Source organism: Acomys minous (genome assembly GCF_964271855.1).
Source record: "Acomys minous genome assembly, chromosome: 13".
NCBI classification, from domain to species: Eukaryota; Metazoa; Chordata; class Mammalia; order Rodentia; family Muridae; genus Acomys; species Acomys minous.
This window is the reverse complement of record NC_140495.1, coordinates 56703920-56731305: the sequence shown is the minus strand read 5'-3', so window position 1 is coordinate 56731305 and position 27386 is coordinate 56703920. Positions and strand designations below refer to the sequence as shown.

At 46.3% G+C, this 27386-nt stretch overlaps 2 protein-coding genes across 12 annotated transcripts; one reads left to right on the top strand and one right to left on the bottom strand.

Moving 5' to 3' along the window:
• The first annotated feature begins 6050 nt into the window (after nucleotides 1-6050).
• LIPT1 (lipoyltransferase 1) lies at nucleotides 6051-11386 on the top strand. Of its 10 annotated transcripts, none has more exons than XM_084753267.1 (3): nucleotides 6099-6183; nucleotides 8409-8568; nucleotides 9928-11386. In XM_084753267.1, the coding sequence occupies exon 3, from the start codon at nucleotides 9929-9931 to the stop codon at nucleotides 11048-11050; it is 1122 nt and encodes a 373-aa protein (XP_084609393.1). In that variant the 5' UTR covers nucleotides 6099-6183; nucleotides 8409-8568; nucleotide 9928; the 3' UTR covers nucleotides 11051-11386. The 10 variants fall into 10 exon arrangements, with proteins under 10 accessions (XP_084609391.1, XP_084609393.1, XP_084609388.1 ...); XM_084753269.1 differs by lacking the exon at nucleotides 6099-6183 and adding an exon at nucleotides 7019-7148; XM_084753265.1 differs by lacking the exon at nucleotides 8409-8568 and having other exon boundaries at nucleotides 6051-6183.
• A 3234-nt stretch (nucleotides 11387-14620) lies between these two features.
• MITD1 (microtubule interacting and trafficking domain containing 1) lies at nucleotides 14621-27369 on the bottom strand. Of its 2 annotated transcripts, none has more exons than XM_084753273.1 (7): nucleotides 27070-27369; nucleotides 21659-21760; nucleotides 18368-18504; nucleotides 17552-17638; nucleotides 16746-16861; nucleotides 15246-15306; nucleotides 14621-15085 (listed from the first exon to the last, which is right to left on the bottom strand). In XM_084753273.1, the coding sequence occupies exons 1-7, from the start codon at nucleotides 27218-27220 to the stop codon at nucleotides 14990-14992; spliced, it is 750 nt and encodes a 249-aa protein (XP_084609399.1). In that variant the 5' UTR covers nucleotides 27221-27369; the 3' UTR covers nucleotides 14621-14989. The 2 variants fall into 2 exon arrangements, with proteins under 2 accessions (XP_084609399.1, XP_084609400.1); XM_084753274.1 differs by having other exon boundaries at nucleotides 17588-17638.
• Nucleotides 27370-27386: the final 17 nt, after the last annotated feature.

Below are 27386 nucleotides of genomic sequence, written 5' to 3'. Positions count from 1 at the left end.
TCCTTCCACCTCCCCGGCGCCGCCGCTCCGCTTCCGTCCGGCGCGCCCCCTGCCCCGGTGCGCACGCGTACCTGGCTCGACACGCCCTCCCGCGAGGACTACAAGTCGTCGTGCGCGCGCAGCCGAGCACGTAGCGACGTAACCAGCCGCCGGCCCGCCTTGCCCTGGTCCATCCGCGCCGCGCAGGCGCACGCCCACGCAGCGCCCAGACGGCCGACCCGTGCGCCCGGTCTCCTAGTAACCATCTTTCCTGCCCGCGCCTTTCCGGAAGCAGTCGGAGCGCGCATGCGCGGGCCCTGAGCGCTCGCGCAGATGTCTGCTCCAGTCCCTGGAACCCGGGGTGTTCGCGGCGGAGGGAAACCGCCACTCCCTAGAGCTGCTCCCGTGCGCAGCCATCGTCGGGAAGCTGTTCTGTGGGACCCTTCGGGTGGGGTGCCCTGTTGCAGCCTCCCAAGATGGAGCAGGGAAATGTGAACCCCCACATTCCAGGCTGGCGTTTCTTCTCCGCATGCCAGCCTTCCTGCAAGTTCCCCTCTCTAGGAAGACTGAAAACAAGGATATAAAGCCTCGCGAGACGTTAAATACCGTATCGACAACTTTTGACCCCAAGTTTGTTTGGCCTTCTTAACCGGTGTGGTATTTTTTGGCTGTCCAACTGCGTTACAATTGTATCTTGGCCAATTTTATTTATTTATTTTAGTTTAGCTTGAAAAGATACTTTTGTCTGACTGCTTCTGGAGACTTTAACCTCTCCTACCCATCTTAGCCCAGTAGCTTTTTTTTCCTCCCTCTGTTTTTACGATTAGAATGCAAAGTAAATGGGTTTTATGGTGGCATTTGCGTTCAAATTTTGTTTCTGTTGTTCCTCCTGCCCTTTTTCCCCCTATCCCCTCCCCTCCTTTCCTTTCCACTCCAATGGCTCCTCTTCTACTTTCATGCCTCAAGTGTCCAGTGAACCCCTGAACCCCTTTCCCCCCTCACCTGCAGTTTCATGACCTATACTCACACCCTTATATATTTTCTGTATACAAGAAAGAGCATGCGGTATTTAACTTTGTGAGTCCGGGTCAACTCAAAACAATTTCCAAATCTTATTTTCCTGCAAACTTCATGACTTCATTTTTCTAAGTGGGCTGGTTGATTTTTGTCAACTTGACACAACCGAAACATATCTGGAAGGGAGCAGTCTTGCTTGTGGAGTCGCCTCCATCAGATTTGCCTGTGGGTGAGCCTGTGGAACAATTTGATTAAAGATGGACCGGGGGGGGGGGTGTGAACAGCCCACTGCGGGCCATTGTCCCACTCCTGGGCACTGAGTTGTTGAAGAAAGGTTCCTGCTTCTGCTCCTGTTGGCGCTCCTGCCTTGACTTCCTCTAATGATTGTGATCAGGGAGTATAAGCCAAGTAAGCCCTTTCATTCCAAAGTTGTTCTTTGTTTTTTGTTTTTGTCATAGTGTTTATCACAGCAATAGAATGCAAACTAGGATACTGTGAGAATTCAAAGGGTTAGTATTAGGTCAGGACCCCCAAGACCAAGTTCTCAGCACAAAGATTAATCGGCCCCAGGAGGACAAAGTGCAGGGACAAAGACTGGAAAGAGAGGATGAAGGAGAAGAGGAAAGGGGAGGAGAGGTATTTGTCTCAGGGGGACAAAGGACTGCCCCTGGAGAGAGAGGAGGCAGACCTGGCCCATAGGTAAATGGCTTATAAAAGTAAAGAGGGGGGGTTTAGGTGTTTCACTGTGACTGGGCATGTTGGTGAGTTAAAGGGAGCTTTTGATTGCTTCTTTGGCTTCTTGGCTACAGGTTAATTTTTTTTCTGCTTGTTTTTATGCCTAAAAAAAGTTTATTTTCTTTTTTTTAATTAATACAGTTAGCATGTAAAAATAGATTTATAGGACACATATATGTACATATATAAAATTGCAAAATCCTGCTTTGCGTTTTCTCCTTCTATTCGCCCCCACCCTACACCCCACTTGTTCCTTTTCCCCTCTCCAGTGCTCTCCCTTCTACTTTCATGTCATTTATGGGTTTTACCATTTTTTTCATGTATGTTTGGCTTATATGTGTGTGTTTACATGTATATGGGAACACACTGATGTATGCGCATACATGGGTATCCTGAGGTTGACTTTTGGTGTCTTCCTTGATAACTCTTTACTCTTATTTATTCAGACAGGATCTCTCCAAGGTCCCAGAGCTCGACAGTTCTGGGTCATCTAGCTAGCCAGCCTGCCTCAGGGATGGTGCAGGAATGGCAGGAAAGTCGGCCTGGCTTATCTTAGAGGAGCTGGCTTTGGTTTCTAGCACCAACATAGGGGCTCAAACTATAACTCTAGTTTCAGGCATACAATGCCCTCTTCTAGGCTCTATGGACACCATGCACAAGTAAACAAACAAACAAACAAACATGATTTTTAGGTTGATTACAAGGAAATCAATAGACTGTACATATCATCCCCCAGAAGAATATGTAAATAAGTGTAAATGGGAGCTGGAGAGATGGCTCATTATACAAGCATGAGATCTGCACTCACAGGCTCCACGGTCTCAGCACACCCATTAGACATACAAGAGCCTGTAACTCGGGTTTTAGAGGGATCTAGCACCCTTTTCTGGGCTCCCTGAGCACTGCACCTATACACACAAACCCATGCATAAACACATAATTAAAGATAAAAAATAAAATATTTTCCTAAAAAGGAAAATGTAAGTACTGGGAGGTAGAAGGTGCCTTTGTATTTTTCACCACCTTCAGCACTCCACTCAGAGAAACATCGCCTTGAACTTGCTGGCGCGCCTGTCACCTTTCAGTAATGGAGTTGAAGCGTCTCCAGTGCTTTACAGAGGTCCTCACACTCCGCTGATGTCCTGATGGCACTTCTGCTCATGCACCAGCTCCAGTGATGGATTCAGAAGTGAGCGATCGATCCCTGTATGCAAGGAGCCGAGGAGAGTGGGTTGGAGCCAGTGTTACCTCGAGGCCCCAAGAGAATAAAAGTGGAAGGCACAAACCAAGAAAGGAAGGGACTGACACAGGCTGGCATCACATGGGCTATGTAAAGAAAGTCATCGGGACGTATTACCAAAGAACCCAAAGGCTGCTTTTGGTCAGAGGATGTGTTTAGTGTAGCCAAAGCCCATTAGGAAGCCTAACAAAATGAAGGGCGACAAGACCCTTCTGAATCCAAGGTAGAGGTCTGTGGACTGTGCCTGAGCCCTGTCAGCCCCACAGGTGTCTTTACTAACACCTGTGCTATAATTATGGGAAACTTTTTAGCAAGTAGTATAAAAGGGGGGTTAAGCAAAACACGAGTGTCCCACACCTTTCTGGCCAGTGCTTCGTTACGCTCGCTGTTCGGGGACTTTGCTTTGGAGCCGGTTACCTTCCTACAATAGGTTTATTGTTTGCTAGCTTGGTTTATTGTTGTTTAGTTTTGGCTTTGGTTTGATGCTGGGGATTGAATCTCAGGCATTTTACATGCTAAACCTGCAACTCTACCACTAAGTTCCATCTCACAGTTTGAACATGTTCTTGTATGCTAACATTTAATGACTATATCTACTGTCTAATTGCATTATTTCATTATTATTAAGGGATAGAAAAAGGCATCTTGGGATGGGATGGGAACAATATTTTCTTAAAGCAGGCCAATACTGAAGAGATGAATCTTGGGCTGGAGAGATGGCTCAGCAGTTAACAACACTGTCTGCTCTTCCAGAGGTCCTGAGTTCAATTCCCAGCAACCACATGGTGGCTCCCATCTATGCTGGGATCTGATGCCCTTTTCTGGCATGCAGGCATACCTGCAGATAGAGCACTCATATATATAAAATAAATAAAACTTTTAAATTTTGAAAAAAAATAAATCTTGACCTTAATATGAAAAAATAGTTGAATGGAATGTGTTTCTGTCCTTCACAAAACATAGTTCTTTATTGTTTTTGCTTGTTTGATTGTTTTGGTTTTTTCCAAGACAGGGTTTCTCTGTATGTAGCCTTGGCTGTCCTGGACTCGCTTTGTAGACCAGGCTGGCCTTGAACTCACAGTGATCTGCTTGCTTCTGTCTGCTTAGTGCTGGGATTAAAGGCGTGTGCCGCTGGGCCGTGCTCTCCCCCACGCCCCTCTCTCTCCTCCTTCTCTTCTTCCTCCTTCTCTTCTTCCTCCTCCTCCTCCTCCTCTCCCCTCCCCTCTTAATCTTCTGTGCATGAATGTTTTGCCTGCATGTATACCTTTACCCTGTGTGGCTGCCTGGTGCCCACTAAAGCCAGAAGAGGACATCAGATGCCCTCAGACTGGTGTTGCAGTTGCGAACTGCCATATGGGTGCTGGGAAGTGAACTCGGGTCCTCTCGAGAGGAGCCAGTGCTCTTAACTGTCAATCCATCTCTCCAGTCCCCAGAACGTAATTCTTCAGAAAAGAAAAAAAAATGCAGAAAACCATCCACTGTTTACTGCAATAGTCAGGATTGATAGGCAACTTAGCAGAACCCAGAGTCATTGAGACAAACTCTGGGCATGCCTGTAAGGAAGTTTCTAGACAGGGTTAATTGAGTTGAGGCAGAAAGACCCATTCTGAATATGGGCAGCATCATTCTATGGGCTGGGATCTCAGACCAAATAAAAAGACTAAGAGGAGAGCTAGCATTCCTTGCTTTCTGCTTCCTGGCTGCTAATCCAGTGTGTCTAGCCGCCTCATACCGTGTCATACCTAATGCCCTCAAACTGCAATCCCCAACCAACTGTTTCTTCTGAGTTAGGGTGCTTCTGTCAGATGTTTTGTCAAAGCAACAAGTAATGAGCTCGCCTAGTCCACCTCTGACCCCATCTCTCTGTCCCAACTCTGACCCCATAGCCTGACTCTGTAAGAAGCTGCCGCACTATTCCAAAACTTACAACTTTGCATTTCTGTCAGTTTCCAGCTTTGAAACTATTTAAAACTCCTTGTTCCTTTAACCCTTTGTAGTCATTCTGTAACCTACCTATATGCCTACGTATAGATTATTTGTGATCTCAGAATTAACATAGTAGTTAACATTTAAATGAAAGAACCTGGGCTGAAGACCATAGCTAATGCTGTTAATTCCAGCCCTTGGAAGACAGAGGCAGGAAAATCTCTGTGAGGCCAGCCCACCCTACATAGTGAGTTTCAGACAAGCCTAGTTTACAAGGTGAGGCCTTATCTCACACACCAAAAGACGTTTTGGGATTTTGAGGTTGCTTTGTTGTTGTTGTTTGGTTGGTTGGTTTTTGAGACAGAGTCTCTCTGTGTCCTAGAACTCACCACGCCCAGCCTACCAAAAGAAGTTTTGACAGGAGCACATGCCTTTGATCCCAGCTCTCTGGAAGCAGGGGCAGGCAGATTTCTGTGAGTTCAAGGCCAGCCTGGTCTTCCAATTGAGTTCCAGGAATAGCCAGGGCTATACAGAGAAACCCTGTCTAGAAAAACAAACAAACAAAAAGACAAAGGCAGAAGGAGCAGTGCGGTCACCAGAGGACTCTGTTGTCCATCCATGTTTGAGTGTTACTGGAAATCTCGGTAAGGAAGCTGAAGAAATAGGAGAAGAGGGCAACTGGTCAAAGGACAGCTACCTCCTAGTAGGGAGTGCAGAACTATGAAGGAGATTAAAAGAAAAAACTCTACCATCTTGGGTTTCAAAAACTACAGTTTAGAAGCAGAGGACACAGTATGTGGAGCAATTTCAATAACTATCAAGATTCCTCAAAAAAAAAAAAAAAAGATTCCTCAGAGATAAATGGAACAGGATCCCTTCCCACTTCCCACCCTCATAATGCCAGCCAGCCAGAATGACCTCGTCAACGTTGCAGTAACAGGCAGGAACCTTGTCTGTGACAGAGCATTACACACCCCAGATCAGCTCTGGCCGTTCACAGTCCTAACAGCGCCATTCTAACTGACAGAGAGACGGTTTTCTGAGGATGGTTGAGAGATGACCACAGATTCTTTGGGCTTCACTCACCAGGATGTGGGTCTGGCTTTGTTGTTCCCGTGGCGGAAAGAATGTGGCTGGAGTGTTGCTTCTATCTGCTTGACTGGACCTTCCCAGAAGCTAAATAGCCCCGCCTGAATGTGCACAGAGACCGTTTTGAACTGCACGGTCTAGCCAATTCTTGCTGAAGGAAATCAGCAGAGGAGTCACCCAGTTTGCCCTTGTCACGGGTAAGTCACTCCAGTTTGAGACAACTTGCCACCATGCAGTAACTAGCAGGAAATACTGCCTTAGACCTTGGCTGCTGAGGAAGTGCCCACGTATTAGTTCTGGAGAGTTTTGCTGCTTTTCAACAGGGATTTCCTATCCAACAGCGCTATGGAGCACACAAACCGTAAACATTACTCCCTGGTCTGCCCAGTCCAGTTTATTATCAGGTCTGTATTGCGGGTAACAATTACTTCTTCAAATGCAATTTGCCTTTCAAACTGATCTTGAATTTCTTCACGTTCACTATAAAAAGGAGATATGTAAAGCCCAGGGCATTGCCTACAAGTTAGTAAATTGCTGGCAGTAATACCTGGTATGTGACCTGCCTGCTGTGGATTCCTGGGGACTTGTCCAAAACGCACTCCAAGACACGTTCCTCTCTTTGCTCCGTCCTTGACAGCCCTCGTCTCCGCTGTCACTCAGGGAACCCCATCTGTACTAAGACTTTACATCTTTTGCTAGTTATTCAAAAATGGCCTGCGCCCTTTCCATGAATCTAGTTTTAAATCCCTTAAATTTAGCAAACACTCTTAAAAACCTATCACGGACTGGAAAAAAAATAGGAGCGTCTACTTCATTCTTGACCACGCCCCTTCTAAGGCCTGAGAGTGGTTTTCCAGGGGGCGGGGCCTGTGGGCGTGTCCGTGCGGGGCGGACCTCTATGGGCGTGGCTGGAGGGGAGGAACTGAGTCACGCGTGCTGAGTGCTCCGGGTCTCAGGTGTACTTGACAGAGCTTTGGTTTGCCAAAAATCTGCAGCGAGGCGAGACCGGAAGTGGCAGGTGGGTGAAACCGGAAGCAGATATAACTAGTTGTGGCGGTTCATGCTGATCCAGAGTGGGTGCTGCAGATACCACGCGTGCGACAATTGGGCTCCTCTGGCGGGACTGATGGCTCTGCAGGTTACCGGTGGCGCTCCGTACACTGTAATTTCACTATTAGAAACAATTGCTTTCTAATAGGGCGGAGCATAACCTAAGCAAACTTAAGTCGGTAATGACTTTCCGGGCTTGGATCGCATTGTTGGGGAGGTAGCAAAGTAGTATTTTGGTAGGGCCTTGTGAGGAGGGTGGGCTTGTGGATCGATCTGGAGCTGCTCTCTGTCATGGAGAAGCATGTTTGGTAGTGCAAAATGTCTTCTAGAACACAGAAGTAAGTGCTTTCTGAGAAAAAAAATTATAACATTAATAATGAAGATGAAAGCAGAGGGCTGGAGTTTGCTTGGCGTTACAGCTCAAACCTAGATTGAGCAGGTTCCTGAGCTCGGTCCCTTGCACAGCTAAAGCTTTTAAAATACAAGTGTACATGGGTGTATCAACTACACTCTAGGGCAGGCACCATGCCCAGGAGTTGCTGGCCAACACAGAACAAACTCCATGGGTTTGCTTGCTTCCTTTCTTTTACGCTTTTTGTTCGTTTTGTTTTGGCATTATTTGTCTCGTTGATCTTTTGATTGTTTAACTTTAGTTTTGGAAGATTTTGTTTTTTAAAGAAAGAAAAAGCATAAAGTTGGGTGGGTAGGGAGGTGGTGGGACCAGAGAAAAGGGGGAGGGGAAGACGCATGATCAAAATATATTGTGTGAGAAAAACATTTAAATATATGAATGTAGGGAAATACACAAAGTGACTTTGTAGAAGCAAAATTCTACCAGGCTTTCAAAGGCGGGACTGCTTCATTTAGTTGGGAGTCAGTCTGCTACAGGAGTACAGAAAAAAAGAAACACATTTGTCCCAGAGGGTATTTGTATTCCTTGAACCCAGAGGCAGAGCTCAAGGTCAGCCTGGTCTACAGAGCTAGTTCCAGGACAGCCAGGGCTACATGCATGTGCGCACGCGCGCGCGCGCGCACACACACACACACACACACACACCCCTGCCTGGGGGTGGGAAGGAAGATTTATGTGTTCTAATAACTAAAATAGTGTGGCACATGATAACCATCCCATGTACCTCCTTAGCCTTGACTCACATGGAGGCCCAGGTGGACAGTCCGTTTAAACTTGCCTCCCATACAGATGTCCAGTGCTCACTGTTCTAGCCCTGTTTTTCTTTCCCGTGACCCTTCCCACTTTTCATGTAGTTCATTGATGAGTCCCAACTGCCAAGAACAAAACATGTCATGTAGTAAATGTGGACTTTGTCACGTTATTTACTCTTGTTGTATTTACTTCACACTCTGTGCTTAGGCCTGCCTGGGTGGAGACGCCTTAGGTACTACTGAAGTGCGCGAACTAGACACATGTGCAGCCGTGCATTGGCCTAACGCGGGAACTAGGACAGTTCTAGAGCGCTTGCCAAGGCCTCGTTTTTGGCTGGTTAATTGTGGACTATAGTTAATTTTCCAAGGTAAATTCCAGTTTGACACATCTTTTAGGAATCCTTGTAGACTTGAAAGGCTATATGTTAAACGAGAGAAAAAAAAGATTGGAAGAGAAGCCCTATACACAGTTGTCTCAGGCTGTCTCCTGTTGGTCTGGTAAGAAGGGTAATGCATAGTGCACTTAGTTCAATCGCCTATGTGCTCTTGAATTGAATTCAGTTAAAGGCAATAGAATCAGATAGAGATTAAACTATTTGCCTAAAGCTATTCAATTAGTAAATTGCCAAGCCAGCATTAAAAAGTAAAAGCAACTATTTTACCTTAACCTCTATATACGAACAAGAGTGACAGCCTTAACCTTAGGGAAGGATATCATGAGGGCTTTTCGAATCTCAGCTTCCATGGACACATTCTAGTCTATTAGTGTTCAACACATAAAGGATCATGGGAGAAGAAGATCTTAGGCCAGTGAGCCTGGACAATCACTAAGCTCCAGGTTCAGTGAGAGACCCTGTCTCAAATAATATATAGTGGAGAGCAATAGAAAAAGACTTCTAACATACGCGCCTCCCCCCCCCAAAAAAACTGATATAAAAATTATGTTGGGTGGAAGTAAAGAACGGTAGCGTATGTCTGTGCTCTGGCTGAAGCTAGGCAAGAGGACTGTTCGAGCTCTGTGAGACCATCTGTCTATTCTTGGGGAGGAGAATGATTGAAATAACACCACCATTATACTTTTAGGGGAAAATGTGTCTGTGTGAAGGCGTATATACATGAACAGAAAGAAAGCAGGTTGTTTATACCAGAATGTTAACTGATTTTTGTTTGTTTGTTTGTTTGTTTGTTTTTCGAGACAGGGTTTCTCTGTGTAGCCTTGGCTGTCCTAGACTCGCTTTGTAGTCCAGGCTGGCCTAGAACTCACAGCAATCCACCTGCCTCTGCCTCCTGAGTGCTGGGATTAAAGGCGTGCGCCACCACGCCCGGCATGTTAACTGATTATGTCCAGATGCTAGGACTCTGGATTCTTTCATTTCCTCCCATTTGCTAATCTGTTATTTTTTTCTCAATGCAAATGTGTTGTGAATTCAAAATAATTTATTTGGCTTTGTTTGTTGTATATTACTTAATGTATTTACTCCATACACTTACTGTATGAAAACTGCTCACATATTTCATTTTAGTTGAAATTATCTAAAGCTTATCTTCATTGATTTCCTTTGGCCACGGGATCATAGAAGGCCAAGGGTAAAGCTGAAAGGCAAGAGAGGCAGCCAGTCTGGATCCTTTGATATGCTTTGGAATAATTGACCAGTAGCTAAAGAATAGAATTTGATTTTTTTTTCATTGAATTAATTTACCTTCTTCTTTTGTCTTGTTTTTAAAAGCATGCTAATTCCATTTTCAATGAAGAACTGCTTCCAGTCACTTGGTTACCACAAGGTCCCAACAGCTGGTTTTAAAAATCTAGCCACGCGTGGGCTCATTTTACAGTCGATCTCTAATGATGTGTATCAAAACCTGGCTGTGGAGGACTGGATCCACGACCACATGCGCCTGGAAGACAAGCCAGTCCTCTTCCTTTGGAGAAACTCCCCCTCTGTCGTCATCGGCAGGCACCAGAATCCATGGCAAGAGTGCAACCTGCATCTGATGAGACAGGAAGGTGTGAAACTGGCTCGGAGGAAGAGCGGAGGAGGAGCCGTGTACCACGACATGGGCAACATCAATCTCACCTTCTTTACCACCAAAGCCAAGTATGACAGAATGGAGAATCTCAAACTGGTCGTGAGAGCTCTGAATGCTGTCCGACCCCAGCTGGATGTGCAGCCGACCAAAAAATTTGACCTGCTGCTCGACGGGCAGTTTAAGATCTCAGGAACTGCGTCAAAGATCGGCCGGACTGCGGCGTACCACCACTGTACCTTGCTGTGCGGTTCTGACAGGGCAGCTCTGTCTTCTCTGCTGAAGAGCCCGTACCACGGGATAAAGAGCAACGCCACGCCCAGCATCCCTTCCACCGTCAAAAACCTTCTGGAAAAGGATCCCACGCTGACCTGTGAAGTTCTGATGAGTGCTGTTGCTGCAGAGTACGCTGCTCGTCACCAGATGGGGGACCGAGTTAACCTGATAAACCCCGCAGACGAGGCAGCGTTTCCTGGCATAAGCAGCAAAGTGCAGGAACTGCGAAGTTGGGAGTGGCTGTACGGGCGGACCCCCAGGTTTAGTGTAAACACCACGCTCCGTGTGTCGCATGAACAGGCACATTTGGAAATTCAGGTGTCCATGGATGTGAAGAATGGACGGATCGAAACGTGTGATATTAAGGCACCTGGTCACTGGTTGCCACTGGAAATTGGGGACAGATTAAACTCGAGTTTTATTGGCAGCAAATTCTGCCCCATTGAGACCGCCCTGCTAACGAATCTGTTAGTGAGAACGTGTCCGGACGACCATCATTTACACAGTAAATGGAATGTTCTGTGCGAAAAGATCAGGGGAATAATGTGACCCTAAGTGTCTTTCTTTTTACTGGCAGTTTCAGTGAGAGAATTTAAAAAAAAAAAAATCACAACTCATTTCATGTCTGTTTAAAAGAGAAATAGGGGTGTCAGATTTGGCTTGTCTCGGTCTGGAGGTGGCCCGTTCCTAGCTTCCTCTCCTCAGCTTTTGTCACAAGCTTTGACTGGTGACTTGATGCGTCTTCAGACATGCGCCTTTCTGGCCTATCTTCTTCAGCATTTCTCCCTTCATTAGACTTCAAAGAAGAAACTGTGCCCCTTTCCTTAAAGATGCCTCCCTACCGGGATTGTCTTCTCCTTCTTGTTTTTAAGCCTGTACCACCGATGGGTTGTTTGTGTGTTTGTTTGTTTACTTTTTTTAAAACAAAGGGTGTTAGGTAGGGGTTCTAGTGCTGGGCTAAAACACCACGACCAGAAGCCACTTAGGGAGGAAAGGGTTTCTTTCATCTTACACTTCCCCATCATAGTCCATCATTGAAGGGGGTCAGAGAAATGCAAGGTTAAAAACTGAGGCAGAGGCCGTGAAGGGGTGCTGCTTACTGACGCTCAGCCGGCTTTCTTATAGCCCCCAGGACCACCAGCCCAGGCGTGGCTCTGGCCATAGTGAGTTGGGTCCTTCAACATCAACCGTAACTCAAGAAAACACACCACAGCCTTGCCCACAGGCCAGTCTGGTGGGAGCATTTTCTCAATTGAGTTCCTTCTTCCAAAATGACTGTACCTTGTGTCAAGTTACACAGGCTTGGACATGCAGTCCTAGCCAGCGTAGGACTTGCTATTTGGACCAGGCTGGCCTCAAACTCAAGAGATCTGCCTGCGTTTGCCTCCTGAGTGCTAGGATTAAAGATGTTCACCCCCACGCCAGGCATGGTGGCACATGCCTTTAAGCCCAGCATTCGGGAGGCAGAGGCTGGTGGATCTCTGTGAGTTTGAGGCCAGCCTGCTCTACAAAGGGTGTCCAGGACAGCAAAGGCTACACATAGAAACCCTGTCTTGAAAAACAAAACAAAAAAAGATGTGCACCCTCAAGTGATGCATGTTTATAATCTTGCATCTGGCCTTTCTATTGGATCTTTAACCAAAGTGAATCCAAACATCCTCTTCCCTAGACTTCCTGCTAAGACCCCTTTCTTCTCATCTTTTCTCTTCCAACTTTTTCATATTTCAAACTTCTTCAGGGAGCACCATCACCTGTGGCTGCTTCCTACCTCTACAACTTAGCCATGCCCACACTGTTCCTACAGTACTGGGCATTTATCGGGTGCCCAGTACTATATACCAAGTACTGCTCCAACCGTTCACAGTGTGTGAAATAGACTGTGACCTCAGTAATTGGCAAGTTTAGTAAAGCGGTGTTTTAATTTTTTTTTTTTTTTAAACATGGAGCATACCTTCATTTAGTTCAGAACTGCGATTTTTTTTTTTTTTAAAGGAATGCTTCCACATCTCAGTCTGCAGCTCTTGTGGTAGTTGGTGCTCTCGTCAGGTAACCAAAGTTTCTGATGCTCAACTGAGCATTCCTCCTAATGTAATCATTTGGGAGAGAGTACAGATTGACGTTTAGGAGGACAGTAAGCACTGTTGTTTTTGTTCCGAAGGCTGAACCCAGGCTCTTGGGCCTGCCGGGCACACGCCCTACCCGGCCGCACAGGGTCAGGCTCCCAGGCCTGCCGGGCACACGCCCTACCCGGCCGCACAGGGTCAGGCTCCCAGGCCTGCCGGGCACACACACTGCCCGGCCGCACAGGGTCAGGCTCCCAGGCCTGCCGGGCACACGCACTGCCCGGCTGCACAGGGTCAGGCTCCCAGGCCTGCCGGGCACACGCACTACCCGGCTGCATCCAAGACAGGGAAGTGTGCTTGAGGAAAACACAGAAAGCAGTGGGCAACTGGGTTAAATGCTTGTGAAAGGTTATTACATTTCAAAAGTGCCCATTAGACGAGGATGGGGTTAAATAAGAATGAGGATAAAATGGAGAAGTGGGTATGATCGTGATCATATAATATACACACATGAAAATGTCACAGTAAGCCTGGCACACATACCTATAACCCAGCACCCAGGGAGCCAGAGGCAGGCAGATCACTATCTAAGACAGCCAAGGCTACACAGAGAAAGCCTGTCTTCAAAAAAAAAAAAAAAAAAGAAAACGTCACAGTAGAACCCACACTACTGATAATGAATATATGCCAATAAGTTAAACATAACTTTAAAAAGTGCTCATCAGAGCTGGGTGGGACAGCACACACCTCAATCTCAGCACTTGAGGCCTGAAGCAGGGAATTGTCATTCTGAGAGCAACCTTTACTACAGAGTGAAAACCCAGGCTTAAAAGATGCTGTGCAGCCAGGCGGTGGTGGCGCACGCCTTTAATCCCGGCACTCGGGAGGCAGAGGCAGGTGGACCCCTGTGAGTTCGAGGCCAGCCTTGTCTACAATGCGAGTCCAGGACAGCCAAGGCTACACAGAGAAACCCTGTCTCAAAAAAAACCAAAAAAAAAAAAAAAAAGATGCTGTGGAGTTAAGGTGGTCTTACCTTACCCCTGACCTTAATGACCTCACCGGAGTGCTCTGGGCAGCAGCTAAGAGTGAAGGGCATGGAAACACAGTCGGTGAGGAAATGTAAAACCAGCTCCTCTGAGAAGTTTTGTTCATGGGAAACAGAGAGCAGGGCAGCAGCTTGTGGGATGTGTGTGTCACTGGCTCCTCACTAAACAGGATCTGGTCTCCCGGGTAGGGGCAGGCTGCCTGAATTGTCAGAACTGTGCAAAAGAGATTTCTTCCTGGTGGCAAGTTTCTGCTCTGGCTGGTACCACACTTCAAGTCTTCTCCCATCCTGAGGTTCCTGGGAAAATGCCAATTTACTGGAGACCATTATTTCACCGTCTGATAGCATCAGAGAGCGGTCCAAGCATCTCTGAGAGACCTCTGGGTCCTGCCAGCACAGTTACATGAGGATAACTAGACAGGCTGAGCTGACTTTATGGAGCTCTGCAGTGTGGGACACTGAGAGTCAGAGAACATCTCCCTAAGGTTATCACTCATTGTGTTTTTAGAGGCAGGGCATCATCCAGTGCAGGTTGGTCTGAAGCTCTGTATAGCCTAGCATGACCTTGAACTCTGGATCCACCAGCCTCTACCTCCTCGATGCCGGAGTACAACCATGTTCCATCAAGCCTGGCTGACAACTATCTATCTTAGCCGTAACCACTGTGCTTGCTTGTGGTACTAGAGATGGAAGGCAGGACCTGGCACATGCTAGGTATGTGCTATACCCTAAATGACATCTTCAGGCACACATAACACATTTTCTTCTCGCTATTAGGTCTTCAGCGCATCTGTCTCTTACAGGCACTGTAGTCTGTGGCCTTCATTCAGCATCTCTGGACTCCCAGGAGCAAGAATAATATCGGCTGGTCTCATAACAGTTGTACAATACTTGCTGACCCACTCCTCAACCGCACAGACACCAGTAAAAATCTTTCAATTAACTCCATGACTGAAAGTGAAACACTGTGAATCGATTGGGCAGCATATTTACAGACAAGGGGATCCAGAAAACAGTAGAAACTTAAACATTTATTGTTAAATGTATACATTGTAAAAATATGTTCTAAGTGAATAAAAAGAAACAAACCCAACAGTTGCTTGCTATGGTTTGACTGTGATCCCCAAAAGTTCATGAGTTAGAATCTTGGTCCCTAGTACAGCAGGATAGAGGGGAGACCTCTAAGGTGACTGGCTCTGCCTCACGAGCGTGCTTGATCTTGTTGTGTTATGCCATGTGGGATGCAGAAGAAAGCTCCTCCCCAGAAGCAAAGCCTAACCTTCTGTTCTTTATCCATCATCCAGTGTGCGGCACTCAGTTACAGCAACAGAAAACGGGCTGAGACACCTCAAGCAGAGATGTGTTACATGTTATAACATGTCATAATTTTCTTGTGTGCTTGTTATGAAAAATGTCCACTGTTGTTTCATGGCACGGTCTCAGGTCTAAATCACAATATCCAAGAGAAAAGCGACCCTGTAAAGAAAAGAAGAGCACTGTTAAAAACGGCCCCTACAGGAGGCACGCATGACGTTCCTGTCTCAAGTGCCAGCTACTCTGCAGACTGAGAGCCCAAGAGTTCATCAAAACAAACAAGAAAGCAGCGCCGACACTTAATCATAAAACCATATCCTACCTGTGGCCTCTTAAAATAATCAAGTCCCCTTCCGATTTTAATCATCCATCCATTGTTGAACCTGTTGAAATTAGTGTATAGTATTATATTCCAAAGCCACAGTGGGCTAAGAATCAACAAGATTTCCCCCTAAATAAAGAAAACATGAGTCAGCCGGGGTCAGGCAGAGCTGAGTGCAAGGGAAGCAAGGACAGCACTCAACTACAGCAGCTAGCCTGACCAGGCGGGGACACCAGCAGCTAGGCTGACCAGGTGAGGACACCAGCAGCTAGCCTGACCAGGCGGGGACACCAGCAGCTAGCCTGACCAGGTGGGGACACCAGCAGCTAGCCTGACCAGGCGGGGACACCAGCAGCTAGCCTGACCAGGCGGGAGAACCTGACGAAATGGAAAGCTACTTTTGAATTTCAGCTTGCTCGAGCTCTTCTCTGATAATTAGTGGTTTTTCAGGCATCGGGATGCATGTGGAGGGTTTCAGAGGTACCTGTGCTGGCTGCTCCTGTTGTCAACTTGACATCTGGAATTAACTAACATTCAAATGGCTGTGCCCACCAGTGAGGGATTTTCCCCCCTTTAATTAAACTAGATGAAGTGGGAAGACCCACTTCTACCCAGATCATTTTTGGGGGGGGTGTGAGGGGTGGGGGGGGCTTGCCTTGAATCTGGGCCACACCTTCTGCTGCAGCCTTTGTAAAGGACATGGAAGAAGGAAGCTCGCTCTCTCTGCCTGCTTGCCCTCACCTTGCTAGTCCACGCCTTAGGATTCCAGTGTCTACTGAAGACCAGCCGAGACCCCCAAGCCTCATGGACTGACCAGCTAGTGGTTCTTGGACATCCCGTGGGTAGATAGCCACTGGACTACCCGGCCCATGGCCTGGAAGCTGGCCTGAAAATATCTCCTTTAAGTGTTTTCTTCTCTGTTCCTCTAGGGAACCCTGACTAACAGTGCCACTATGCAGAGATGGGGACTGGGACCCGAGGGCAGCCCAGACCCTCACCTCGGCTTCAACGTTAACAGCATCACCACCCGTCTGCATATTTAGCTTCTGATTAGAAACAAGGGTCCCCTTGCCGTATCCTGTGAGATGACTATGCTGAAGGGAAGGAAGGGGTCACTAAGAAGCTGCATACGTGTTTCCTGACTGACAGCACACTACCAGAACATACCACAAGAGCCACCCCAGGGAAACAGTAACTGCAGTAGGATGGGAAAGGAATTAACTATCTCCTGCCATAACGCTGCCTATGGTCTGCACAGAAGAACTTCCCACGTGACCCAGGCCCGTAAATATTATTTGATTAAGAGATAACTGACTGACCCTACAAAGGCAAGCCAAGGTTTACTGTCCAAAGTGCAGTTACTAAACTCGAGCTTGATTTGAAGTGTGTGTGTATATATATATATATATATATATATATATATATATATATATATATATATATATTACATTAGAATTCTTAAAGTATATCTGAGCTAGAGAAAATAAAATATACACTAACCTAATTTCTCGGTCATGTATAGACGAAGAATAGCTTACTTCCAACAGCACTCCATGACTTCTGAGGGATTGTTTTATTTCTTCCAGGCCGCTACTTTGCTGTACATTCCCAAGCGCCTATTGGTGGCATGAAACATACCTTACTGCATCTACTATCGATAACTTAAGTTATGCCTGAACTATACAATAAATACTACAGAGAGGATAAACTGAAAAGAGTCTATATTAATTTCAGCATTACTGCCTCAAAGGAACAACCAAAGGATGGGCAGTTTTATTTTTAATATTGTTTTTATACAAACAACTGTTTTCCTAACGTGGATATCACACAACTCCATCCTACCTTGGCCTCCCCACTGCTCAGAACACAGGCTTGTGCACTGTGCCCGGCTCCCTTAGATGCACTTTAGTAATGACACTCCGTCCTCCACGTGGGGCTACTGCTTTAACTAATCTTAGAAATTATAATTATTTAGATGCACTTCTACTTAAGTCAAATTTGAGAGAGATGCAGCAGACGGTCTAATCCCAGACACATGGAGTAAGGGACAGAATTGTCACGCGTGCAGACTGCATGGTCACTGACACCCGAGACTAAGCTGACAAACAACTCAACCTTACAAAGCTCAACGAGATGGCCAAATACGAAGTCAACACTCTCAAGTCAATAGCCTTTTTCTTAAGCTAACTCTGCTTGGTACGCTACGCGGTGAGCTATTGCCAAGGCCATCGTCTAGTGGAAGGACTGGACTAGTCACTGTCACTGACCCAGTAAGTTAGGAAAGAGTGAGGGTTTCAGATACCTACTTCATCCCCGGAGGTGAGAAGGTGAATAGTTCTTACTTTACATGGCTTCTTAATGAGCATCTCACAAAAGCGGAGGAAGTTGTACAGCTGAAAGGGGATCGGGATGGATTAGTGCCAGCGCCACAGTCTCTCCTCAGTGTCCAGCAAGCTGAAGAAAGTCTGCAGCTCTGCCCCTACTGCGCTGTCCCGGAGTGCTGGCGGCATGCCTGGGGGAATACCTGGGTGCCTCCTTGGTGGTGCTTCTTGAGGACCCACCACTGAAGAGATGTTTTAGGTCAATACAAGTAGAGGCGGAGTGCTGTTCCGCAGGGACAACGCAGGGAAACACGTGAAGGACCCCAATATAGCCAGTTACATGGCAGTTTTAAATGTCAGCTGCTATAATGAATTATCGGGCACTGGGCACAGGAAGGGGTAATAAAACACTGCACTTTTATAAGCACTGTATCCTAAATGGAAAAGGCGATGTCTAATAAAACTATTTAAAAGAACTGATTGTCGGACACCCTCCCCCAGCCAGATACTAAAGCCCACAAATGCTTGTGCCCCTCATTCAAAGGGATGTAGTGCCAGCCCAAACCTGCACACTGCATCCTGGGTGCTCCAGAGCACCTCAGACAACCGATGCTCCCTAATTCAGTGTAAGCGCCACGCATTACCATCAGACTGCCATGCTTGCTTATGTTCGGTACAGATGGAAATTTTAACAGTAGCTTTGATTCTCCACTGAATGCAAGGATAGGAAACCCATAAACACAGACTGCTGACTGCTCATTTAATGTTAGATTTCTCTATATTTTAGTACATTCCACTCACCTGATGAGTCTGTCTAATATAAGGGTCTTCTATCCAAACCTCTGTAACCGTCTCATGCAGGTATTCTTTAAAAAGGGACTCGTAACTGAACCCAGTTGCGTTCTCTTCGATTTTAATTTGTTTGTGATATTTCCCATCTACAAAACACAAGCTACAGTAATGTGACCAGTAACTACTTTAAGAAGTTACATCTTAAGCCGGGCCGTGGTGGCGCACACCTTCAATCTCAGCACCCGGGAGGCAGAGGCAGGCAAATTGCTGTGAGTTTGAGGCCAGCCTGGTCTACAAAGCAAATCCAGAACAGCCAAGACTACACAGAGAAACCCTGTCTCAAAAACCCAAAAGAAGAAGAAAGAGAAGGAGGAGGACGAGGAGGAGGAGGAGGAGGAGAAGAAGAAGATGATCTCTTTTCTCTTGTGCGTGGGCACACATGTGGGTGTGAGCATGCCATGGAGAATGTGCAGAGGTCAGAGCACCACTTGTGGGTGCTAGCTGGTTCTCCCCTTCTTCCACGTGGGTCCCCAGAGGTTGAACTTGGGTCTTGACATTTGTTGGCAGGTGGGGTTCTACCCACTGGACTATCTCACTAGTGCCTGTGAACACCTTCCTTTTACACAGTTGATAAACTGGACACAGTGATTAATCAGGGTTAGTTACAGTCTTTTAAACTTACCCAATAGCTATGGCAAGCCTTCTCTGTCTCATGCACATTGCAAAATGTTTCATACACACAAGGAAAGAAGATAAACCACCTATTCCAAAGGAGATTCCGGCCTTCACAGAGGCTAGCAAAGGGGACTATCCAGATGTGCCCCGCCCTCCCTTTTTTATTTTTTTGAGACAGGGTTCCTCTGTGTATCCCTAGCTATCCTGGACTCACTCTGTAGACCAGGCTGGCCTCGAACTCACAGCGATCCCCTGCCTCTGCCTCTTAGGTGATGGCATTATACCCATCATAGCCAGCCAGATGTTTCCTTCTTAAAATTAAAAAAATATTTACTTTATCAAATGTGTATGAATATTGTGCCTGCATGTATGCATCTGTACCACATACATGCAGTGCATTTGAGGTCAGAAGAGGGCCTTAGATTTCCCCAGAACCAGAGTTAAAAATGGCTGTGAGCTGCTGTGTGGGTTCAGGGAACTGAACCTGGGGGTCCTCTGTAAGAGCAGCCCCACAAGCGGTTACCTGAAGAGGGTTTCCTCAAGAGAGGCCTGACTGTGTGGAGGTATGGCTAAGACCCTGTCCTTCAAGAGAGGGCTGACTGTGTGGGGGTGTGGCTAAGACCCTGTCCTTCAAGAGAGGCCTGACTGTGTGGGGGTGTGGCTAAGACCCTGTCCTTCAAGAGAGGCCTGACTGTGTGGGGGTGTGGCTAAGACCCTGTCCTGACTGTGTGGACATGTGGCTAAGACCCTGTCCTGGCGGGCAGAACGACTCAGCTTTTTTTCCAGGCTTGCCATTTCATAGCTTGTACTTTCGTGGCTAAAGCCAGTGTTAAACGCAAACAGTACACTGGAGTTTAGAAGCAGTTTCCAGCACTTTAAGAGTGGTTTTATTTTTTAAGATTTATTTATTCATTTTATGTATACAAGCACGCTATCTTCATGTACACCGAAGAGGGCATCAGATCTCATTATAGATGGTCGTGAGTCACCATGTGGCTGCTGGGAATTGAACTCAGGACCTTTGGAATAACAGACAGTGCTTTTAACCCCTGAGCCATCTCTCCAGCCCTAAGAGTGTTTCTTTAAAGCTTTGTTTTGAAGACAGGGCCAAATGTAGCCCAGGCTGGCCTCAAACTCCTTACATAGCTGAGGGTGACCTTGGATCTCTTATCCTTTTGCCTCCATCTCTCAAATGCTGGGACCCTAGGCCTGTACCAACACAGCCTGGCTGTATTTGTTGGTGTTGTTTTGGTTTGGTTTTGGTTCTAAGGCTTTCTGTTTGCTTCCTTGTTTGTCTGCTTGCTGTTGGTGCTGGGGATTGAATTTAGGGCCTTAGCATCCTGCAGAATGTGTTTTGTTTTTAAGATTTTTTTTATTTATTATGTATACAGTGTTCTGCCTGCATGTACACCTGCAGGCCAGAAGAGGGCACCAGATCTCATTATAGACGGCTATGTGCCACCACGTGGTTGCTGGGAATTGAACTCAGGACCTCTGGAAGAACAGCCAGTGCTCTTAACCTCTGAAGGAGCTCTGTTAGTGGTTCATGCTATGAAAACTAAAGTTCTTATGAGACTGTAAAAACAAAACAAACAAAACCCACTTCATTGGAGTTCCACGTGTGCTCCTGTGTCTACCAGAGCCAAGTGGGCTTTTCTTATCAAGGAGCTGAGTATCACCAAATGAGTGAAAGCATAAGAGCAAAGGCAGAAGGTGGCCACGCCCACTTACACATATGCTCATGAGCTGGGAACTCATAATAGATCCAGAGGAACTGCAAATTATTAGGAATATATACCTTTTTTCCCCCTTCGAGACAGGGTTTCTCTGTGTAGCCTTGGCTGTCCTAGACTCACTTTGTAGACCAGGCTGGCCTGGAACAGAGATCCACCTGCCTCTGCCTCCCGGGCACTGGGATTAAAGGTATGCACCATGCCAGGAAGGAATATATATATTCACAGCAAGGTTTGAGAAGCCACTGGAGTTTCCTTAGCTATTCTAATGATTTTCATCTTTTCATTAAAGGAAGTACAAACCCAGGATCCACATTTAGTACTCTTCTGCAATATTCTTTTTGTTATTATTATTAATGTATTCAGATTACAACTCAAATGTTCTCCCATCACTCGTATCCTCCCGTTCCTCTTACCCTCCCACCCCCACCCTATTACCCTCCCTTAGGTCCATGTCTGAGGGGGATCTCCTCCCCCACTTTATGGTCACAGGCTAACAAGTCTCATCTTGGTAGTCTGTCTATTCCTTCTTTGAGTGCCACCAGGGCTCCCCACCAAGGGGAAGTCGTCAAATATTCTTAAATTGAGGTCCACAAATACACTTCACAACGATCAACGAATAACCTTTAAAATGGCCAAGTTTTCCTCAGATGCCCAAAGGATGTCTGAGTCCCCATGTCCCAAACTGAAAACCAGACACTGTTTAAGAATAACTTCTGGATGAGGGAGAAGGAAACACAGGGCTAAGACATTAAGCTCCCAGGTTCAAGTGGCCCAGACCACACCAACCCCCAACAGGCAGGAGTCTTGGACCCAGGACCTCAAGGAGCACCAGACTCTACACATTGAAAAAAGGAAAAACAACAACAACGACAACAAAACAGCCTTTTACCTTCTTTTTCTTGATCTAAGTATTTCTTTATATTTTCTGCTCTATCCATATAGCCAGAGATTTTCGTTCTGAGAGCACATCTTTTAGTGGAATCTTTGGTGCCTATGAATTGGAAAAAAGAACAGGGCGTTTTTTCAAGTTCCAAAATGGCTTTTCTGTTTAGTCCAGCAATTTGTCAAGTTTTTCCACAAATTCCCTACCCTTTACAATGTACTCAGATTCAGTGTGCCCAGGTGAGGATCGCAGCTTCAACACCGTGCACCTCTTCCTACTTATCCGTAGGTTGGAAAGCCTAACACAATTAGAAGGTAAAACACCATCTACCAATTATCAACCTCTCTTTCAGACCTCCACATCATAGTTTCCCTAGCCACCAACAAAGCCAACCCAAACAAACAAACAAACAAACAAAACAGTAAGTTATTTTTCCCAATATATTATCAATAAAGCTCACTCAGCCCTAAGCCCCAAACTACATCGGTTCCCTCCTTCCTTTGACGTTATTCATAGTTGCGTAATTATCTTTTAATTTCATTGTTTAACCATCTCATGTTGATTTGTGAGCTCAGCCTCTAGTGGATGCTAAGCACATGAGTTATCACTGAGCAAGAGCCCTAGGTCTCTGAATTCATCCATGCTACGTACCCAATATGGAATCGGTAGAGCAGGAAAATTAAACTGGTAGACTGTGAACTCTTCTACAACCCTCAGTTGAAGAATGCCTTTTTATTCTGAGTCGTCTGCTGTATTCTTAGTGAGTAAACTGAATTTATGCGTTTGTGGCAAAAATATCAGAGAAGCGAAACACCCTTTTAGGTTAGTTCATGCTCGTGTGTTTTGTTACTGATTATCCCACCAATTTTGATTATCTGGCCAAGGAGTAGTTTAGTTTTTTTTCTAGCTGTCACTATCTACTCCTTTATAGTTAAGAGACACCCTGTAGGAGAGTGCCTTGTACCTCTCACTTCAGTATCTGTTGATGCTCCATGCTGCCAACAAGTGACTCATGGCTTACAAAGAGGCGATTTTCTCCATCATCATTTGCTTTTTAATCTAGTTATACACTTCCTTATTTACCGATCAGTGTGGACTTCTGGGTGTTTCTGTTAACTTGTGGTGCACGATCCAATACAATTACCTTTTATCAGCTTTGGCTCAGACGTGTTTCATGCTGGTCCTTTTGTCCTTTCCATATGGTCTGATCGCTTTTGAATTCTTTCTTACCCTTAGGTTTTTGCAAGGTAGTTGTTGTTTTAAGACGAGATCACCCTATGTATCCCAGACTGGACTGGCACTGCAGAGCCTATGCCGGCCTCAAATGTGTGATCTTCCCACCTTCTCCTCCCTGCTGCTGGCATTACAGATTGTGCCACGAGGCCTGGCACACCTCCTTGCTTTTGATGCATCTTTCAGAAACCTGCTTCTTTTTATGAAGCAGGTTTGGGGGCAGTCCTACCATTGCTTCTAGGCCCTCTCAGCTAGAAGTTCACATAGGTTTGCTAAAATGCATACTTTTAAAAGTATTTCTGTTTCTATCTGACTGCATGTGCATTTTGGTTTTTTGTTTTGTTTGTTTGTTTCGAGACAGGGTTTCTCTGTGTAGCCTTGGCTGTCCTGGACTCACTTTGTAGATCAGGCTGGCCTTGAACTCACAGAGATCCATCTGCTTCTGCCTCTGCCTCGCTGAGTGCTTGAATACAGGCGTGTGTCACCACGCCCAGCTTGCATTTTAAAACATGAGTTATGATGATAACTTTGACCTAGTAAAGTCTATTCCGCAGCCTTCCGCTTCTCCTTACGTATAACTTCCTTGACTACTTAAAAATATTTTCTTCACTTAATTGAAGGGTACACATACGGAAGTTACAGGAATCCTACCCCATAACTGTGTGAGAAACAAAATTACCAACTAGCATACAATACGTGCATGCATGGAGTCATCTTTTTTCTCCTTTCTCACTCTCTTTCTTTTTTTCTTTCTTTCCTTAAGGTAGGATCTCATGCAGTCTGGTGTGGCTTCAAATTAGACAAGTGTCCAAGAATGACCTTGAACTTCTGGCCTCCCTGCCTCGCCTCCCAAGTGCTGCGATTATGGGCTTGCCACACCATGCCCAGTTTTATGCCGTCCTGAGGATCAAACCTAGGGCTCTGTGCAGACTAGATAAACATTCAGCGAACTGAGCTGCAGCCCCAGGTCACTTATTTCCTCTCCCTTCCTTACGCAGACAACTGAGGGGCTCAGTTGGGGGGCAGACGAGTACTGCCCGTCACTCTTCATCCTGCCCGGTCTCTTCTCCCTCCCTCCTGCCACTTTCTCACCCACAACACTTTAATTATAATGATTCCCATTAGTTTCTGGCTCCTTCCTTCCTGTATTTCTTCTGAATAAATAAACATCTCCTCTCTTCTCCAGGATATGGTCTAAGTGCATCCCCTCCCTCAAAGCTTTTTGTTTTTGTTTTGTTGGGTTTTCTGGTATTTGGTTTTGTTTGTTTGTTTTGATACAGGGTTTCTCTGTGTAGCCTTGGCTGTCTCTGTAGCCTTGGACTCGCTTTGTAGACCCAGGCTGGCCTTGAACTCACAGCAATCCACCTGCCTTTGCCTCCTGATGCTGGGATTAAAGGCGTGCGCCACTACGCCCGGGTCACAAAGCTTCCTGAGTCCGTGTGACAATGTCAAGAAGCACAGAGCCTCAGGTGACTGTGGTTAGGACTCACTGAGGTACCTACTGTGAGGGATTAATGCAGTTCCCCTAAGGGGCCAGGTATCTCCCCCAAACAGTTGCTACAGAAGCATAAGATGGGCCAGCAACGCGGTTTGGCAGGTCCAGGTGCTTGCCACTAAGTCTGAAATCCTGAACTAGATCCCTGGGACACAAATGGCCATGAGCAACGACTCTGCCAAGCTGTTCGCTCACCTCCAGATGTGACATTTAATCACTAGTCCCAGACCTTAGGCCTTTTCTCAATTGAGGTTTTCCCCTTTCAGGTAAGACTAGCTTGTGTCAAGGTGACATAAAACTAGCCACCACACCTAGGAAGGAGAGCATTAGCCAAAAACGGACAATGCTTATATTTTGTAAGTGTGCTCAGTAGTTTTATGTCAACTTGACACAAGCGCAAATCATCTGAGAGGAGGGAACCTCAATTAAGAAAATGACTCGTGGGCTCTAGAGATGGCTTCAGTGGTGAAGAGCACTGTCTGCTCTTCCAAAGGACCGGGGTTCAATCCCCAGCGCCCACGTGGCAGCTCACAGCTGAGTGTAATCCAGTTCCAAGGAATCTGACACTTACATACCAATGCACATAAAATAAAAACTAAAATAAAAATATTGAGAAAAAAAGAAAATTAGTTACTCACTGGGAGTTATGGCACATGTCTTTTAATCCCAGCACTTGGGAAGGAGAAGCAGGCAAATTTCTGAGTTCAGGGCCACATGGGTTTACACAGAGAAAGTTCCAACAGAAAAAATCCTGGGGCAGGGGTGTCTCCACAGGTTTGTGCTATAGGCAAGTCTGTAGAGTTTTCTTTTTTCTTTTCTTTTCTATTCTTTTTTTTTTTTTTTAAGATTTATTATGTATACAATGTTCTGCCTGCACTACACATGCACGCCAGAAGAGGGCATCAGACCTCATTATAGATGGTTGTGAGCCACCATGTGGTGCCTGGGAATTGAACTTAGGACCTTTGCAAGAGCAGCTAGTGCTCTTCACCTCTGAGCCATCTCTCCAGCCTGAGTTTTCTTTATTACTGACTGATGGGGAAGGGCCCAGCCCACTGTGGGTGGCGCCATGCCTGGGCTGCTGGTCCTGGCTTCTATAAGAAAGCAAGGGGAGCAAGCTAGCAAGCAGCACCCCTCCATGGTTTCTGCATCAGCTCCTGCCTCCAGGTCCCTGCCCTGCTTGAGTTCCTGTCCTGACCTCCTTCAGCGATGGGCTACAGTGTGGAAGTGTAAGCCGAATAAAACCTTTGCTCCCCAACCTGCTTTTGGTCATGGTGTTTCGTCATAACAATATAGCAATAGTAACCATAACTAGGACAGTAAGCTAATTTAAAAAAAAAAAAAAGGTTTTGGAGGTATTCCCTGTGTGTGGATAAAGCTGCTCCCAGAAACACGACCTACTAAAGGTAAATCTCAGTGCTGGGAGTGGGCTACCTACCTAGGTGTTGGCCACAGAGACCTGTGAGGTTTCCCCAAAGCAATACAGGAATTGCCACTGCTTTTGAATGCCCACCAAAACGAGCTGGCAAGACTCTTGCTGAAAACACCACATACCTTGGTCACAGGACAGAGATACCGAGCTCAAACTGGCTTGAAAGCTTCCTCCTTGTTGGATAGCCCCACGGGGCTGGAAGGTGCTACACTGGGCTCTTGGGGGAAAGCTGTCTTACTCGGCCACACACGCTGTTAAAACCAATAAGCTGGGCAAACTGAGCCCATTGGTGCAATAGTGGCAAAAAAAGTGTTCTAGGATAACCAAGTGCTCTCTGGTTGGGTCTGATGCCTGCTTGACAGAAGGGAATTCCTATCTGGCACTTTAAACCTGATTGAAAGTCCAAATCTGTGGAAGTCTTAGGTCCTAGGGGGAAAGCTACTGCGGTTGATTTATTAAATCAACATGATGTATCTGTCAAACTGCCTTCTACATCACTGTTTATGCCCATAGAAGAAATATAAATTACATATTTTACAGCTAATATAAGAAAATGATAAGATAATAAGGTACCAGTCAGCAGACATTTGAATATATGTATCATTATACAATATACAATGAGATCATTGATGGTAGAGGGAGAAACAGTGTATTCAGTGGTATAGTCGCTGGCAAAATGCACATGTTCCTGTAAACAAACTTCCACCTTAGCCGGGCGGTGGTGGCGCACGCCATTAATTCCAGCACTCGGGAGGCAGAGGCAGGCGGATCGCTGTGAGTTCAAGGCCAGCCTGGTCTACAAAGTTAGTCCAGGACAACCAAGGCTACACAGAGAAACCTTGTCTCGAAAAACAAAAACAAACAAACAAAAAACACAACAACAACAAAAAAAAACAAAAAAAACTTCCACCGTAATGAAACTCATTGGGGCATATAGTTGGGGTGAGTGCAGTAAGGCAAGACAGAGGGAGGAGAAAAATCATGTAGCAAACTGACAACAACAACAACAAAACTCCAATTCATTGGGACGCAAGCCCTATCAGGGCTCATATCTTATATTTGATTTATGCCTCTTACAAACAGTGGCCGGTGCTTCTTCGGTGTAACATCAGTCTATTGCAAAGGCCGCCACCTCCACTGTCTTGCAGAATATCAGAATATCCCTTCTGATTTTGGATGCTTCCTGGTAGTCAGAAAAGTTTCGTTTTCTCAAGGCTCACTCAGTCCCAGACAGAGCGGAAATCGAAACCAGCTCACCTTTCAGAACCTGCAGGAGCATGTCAATGCCCTCCTGGTAACACACCAGAGCCTGCTGGTACCGGGACTCGGCATCCAGCTCCACTGCCCGCTTTAGCACCGCCACCGCGGCGGTGCTGTCGGAATCCTGCCCCAGGCTGGACTTCGCCATCTCTGCGAGAACTGGCTCCACCACCTCTTCTAAGGAGGGGGACAGGCCCACTGCGCTTGCAGGAAGCGCGCACGTAACACCGCTGCGCCTGCGCAGTCATCTATGGCGCGTTGTGAATGGGAGCCACTAAGCCGGAACGAAAATATCTTTTCAGGAACCAAAGAAC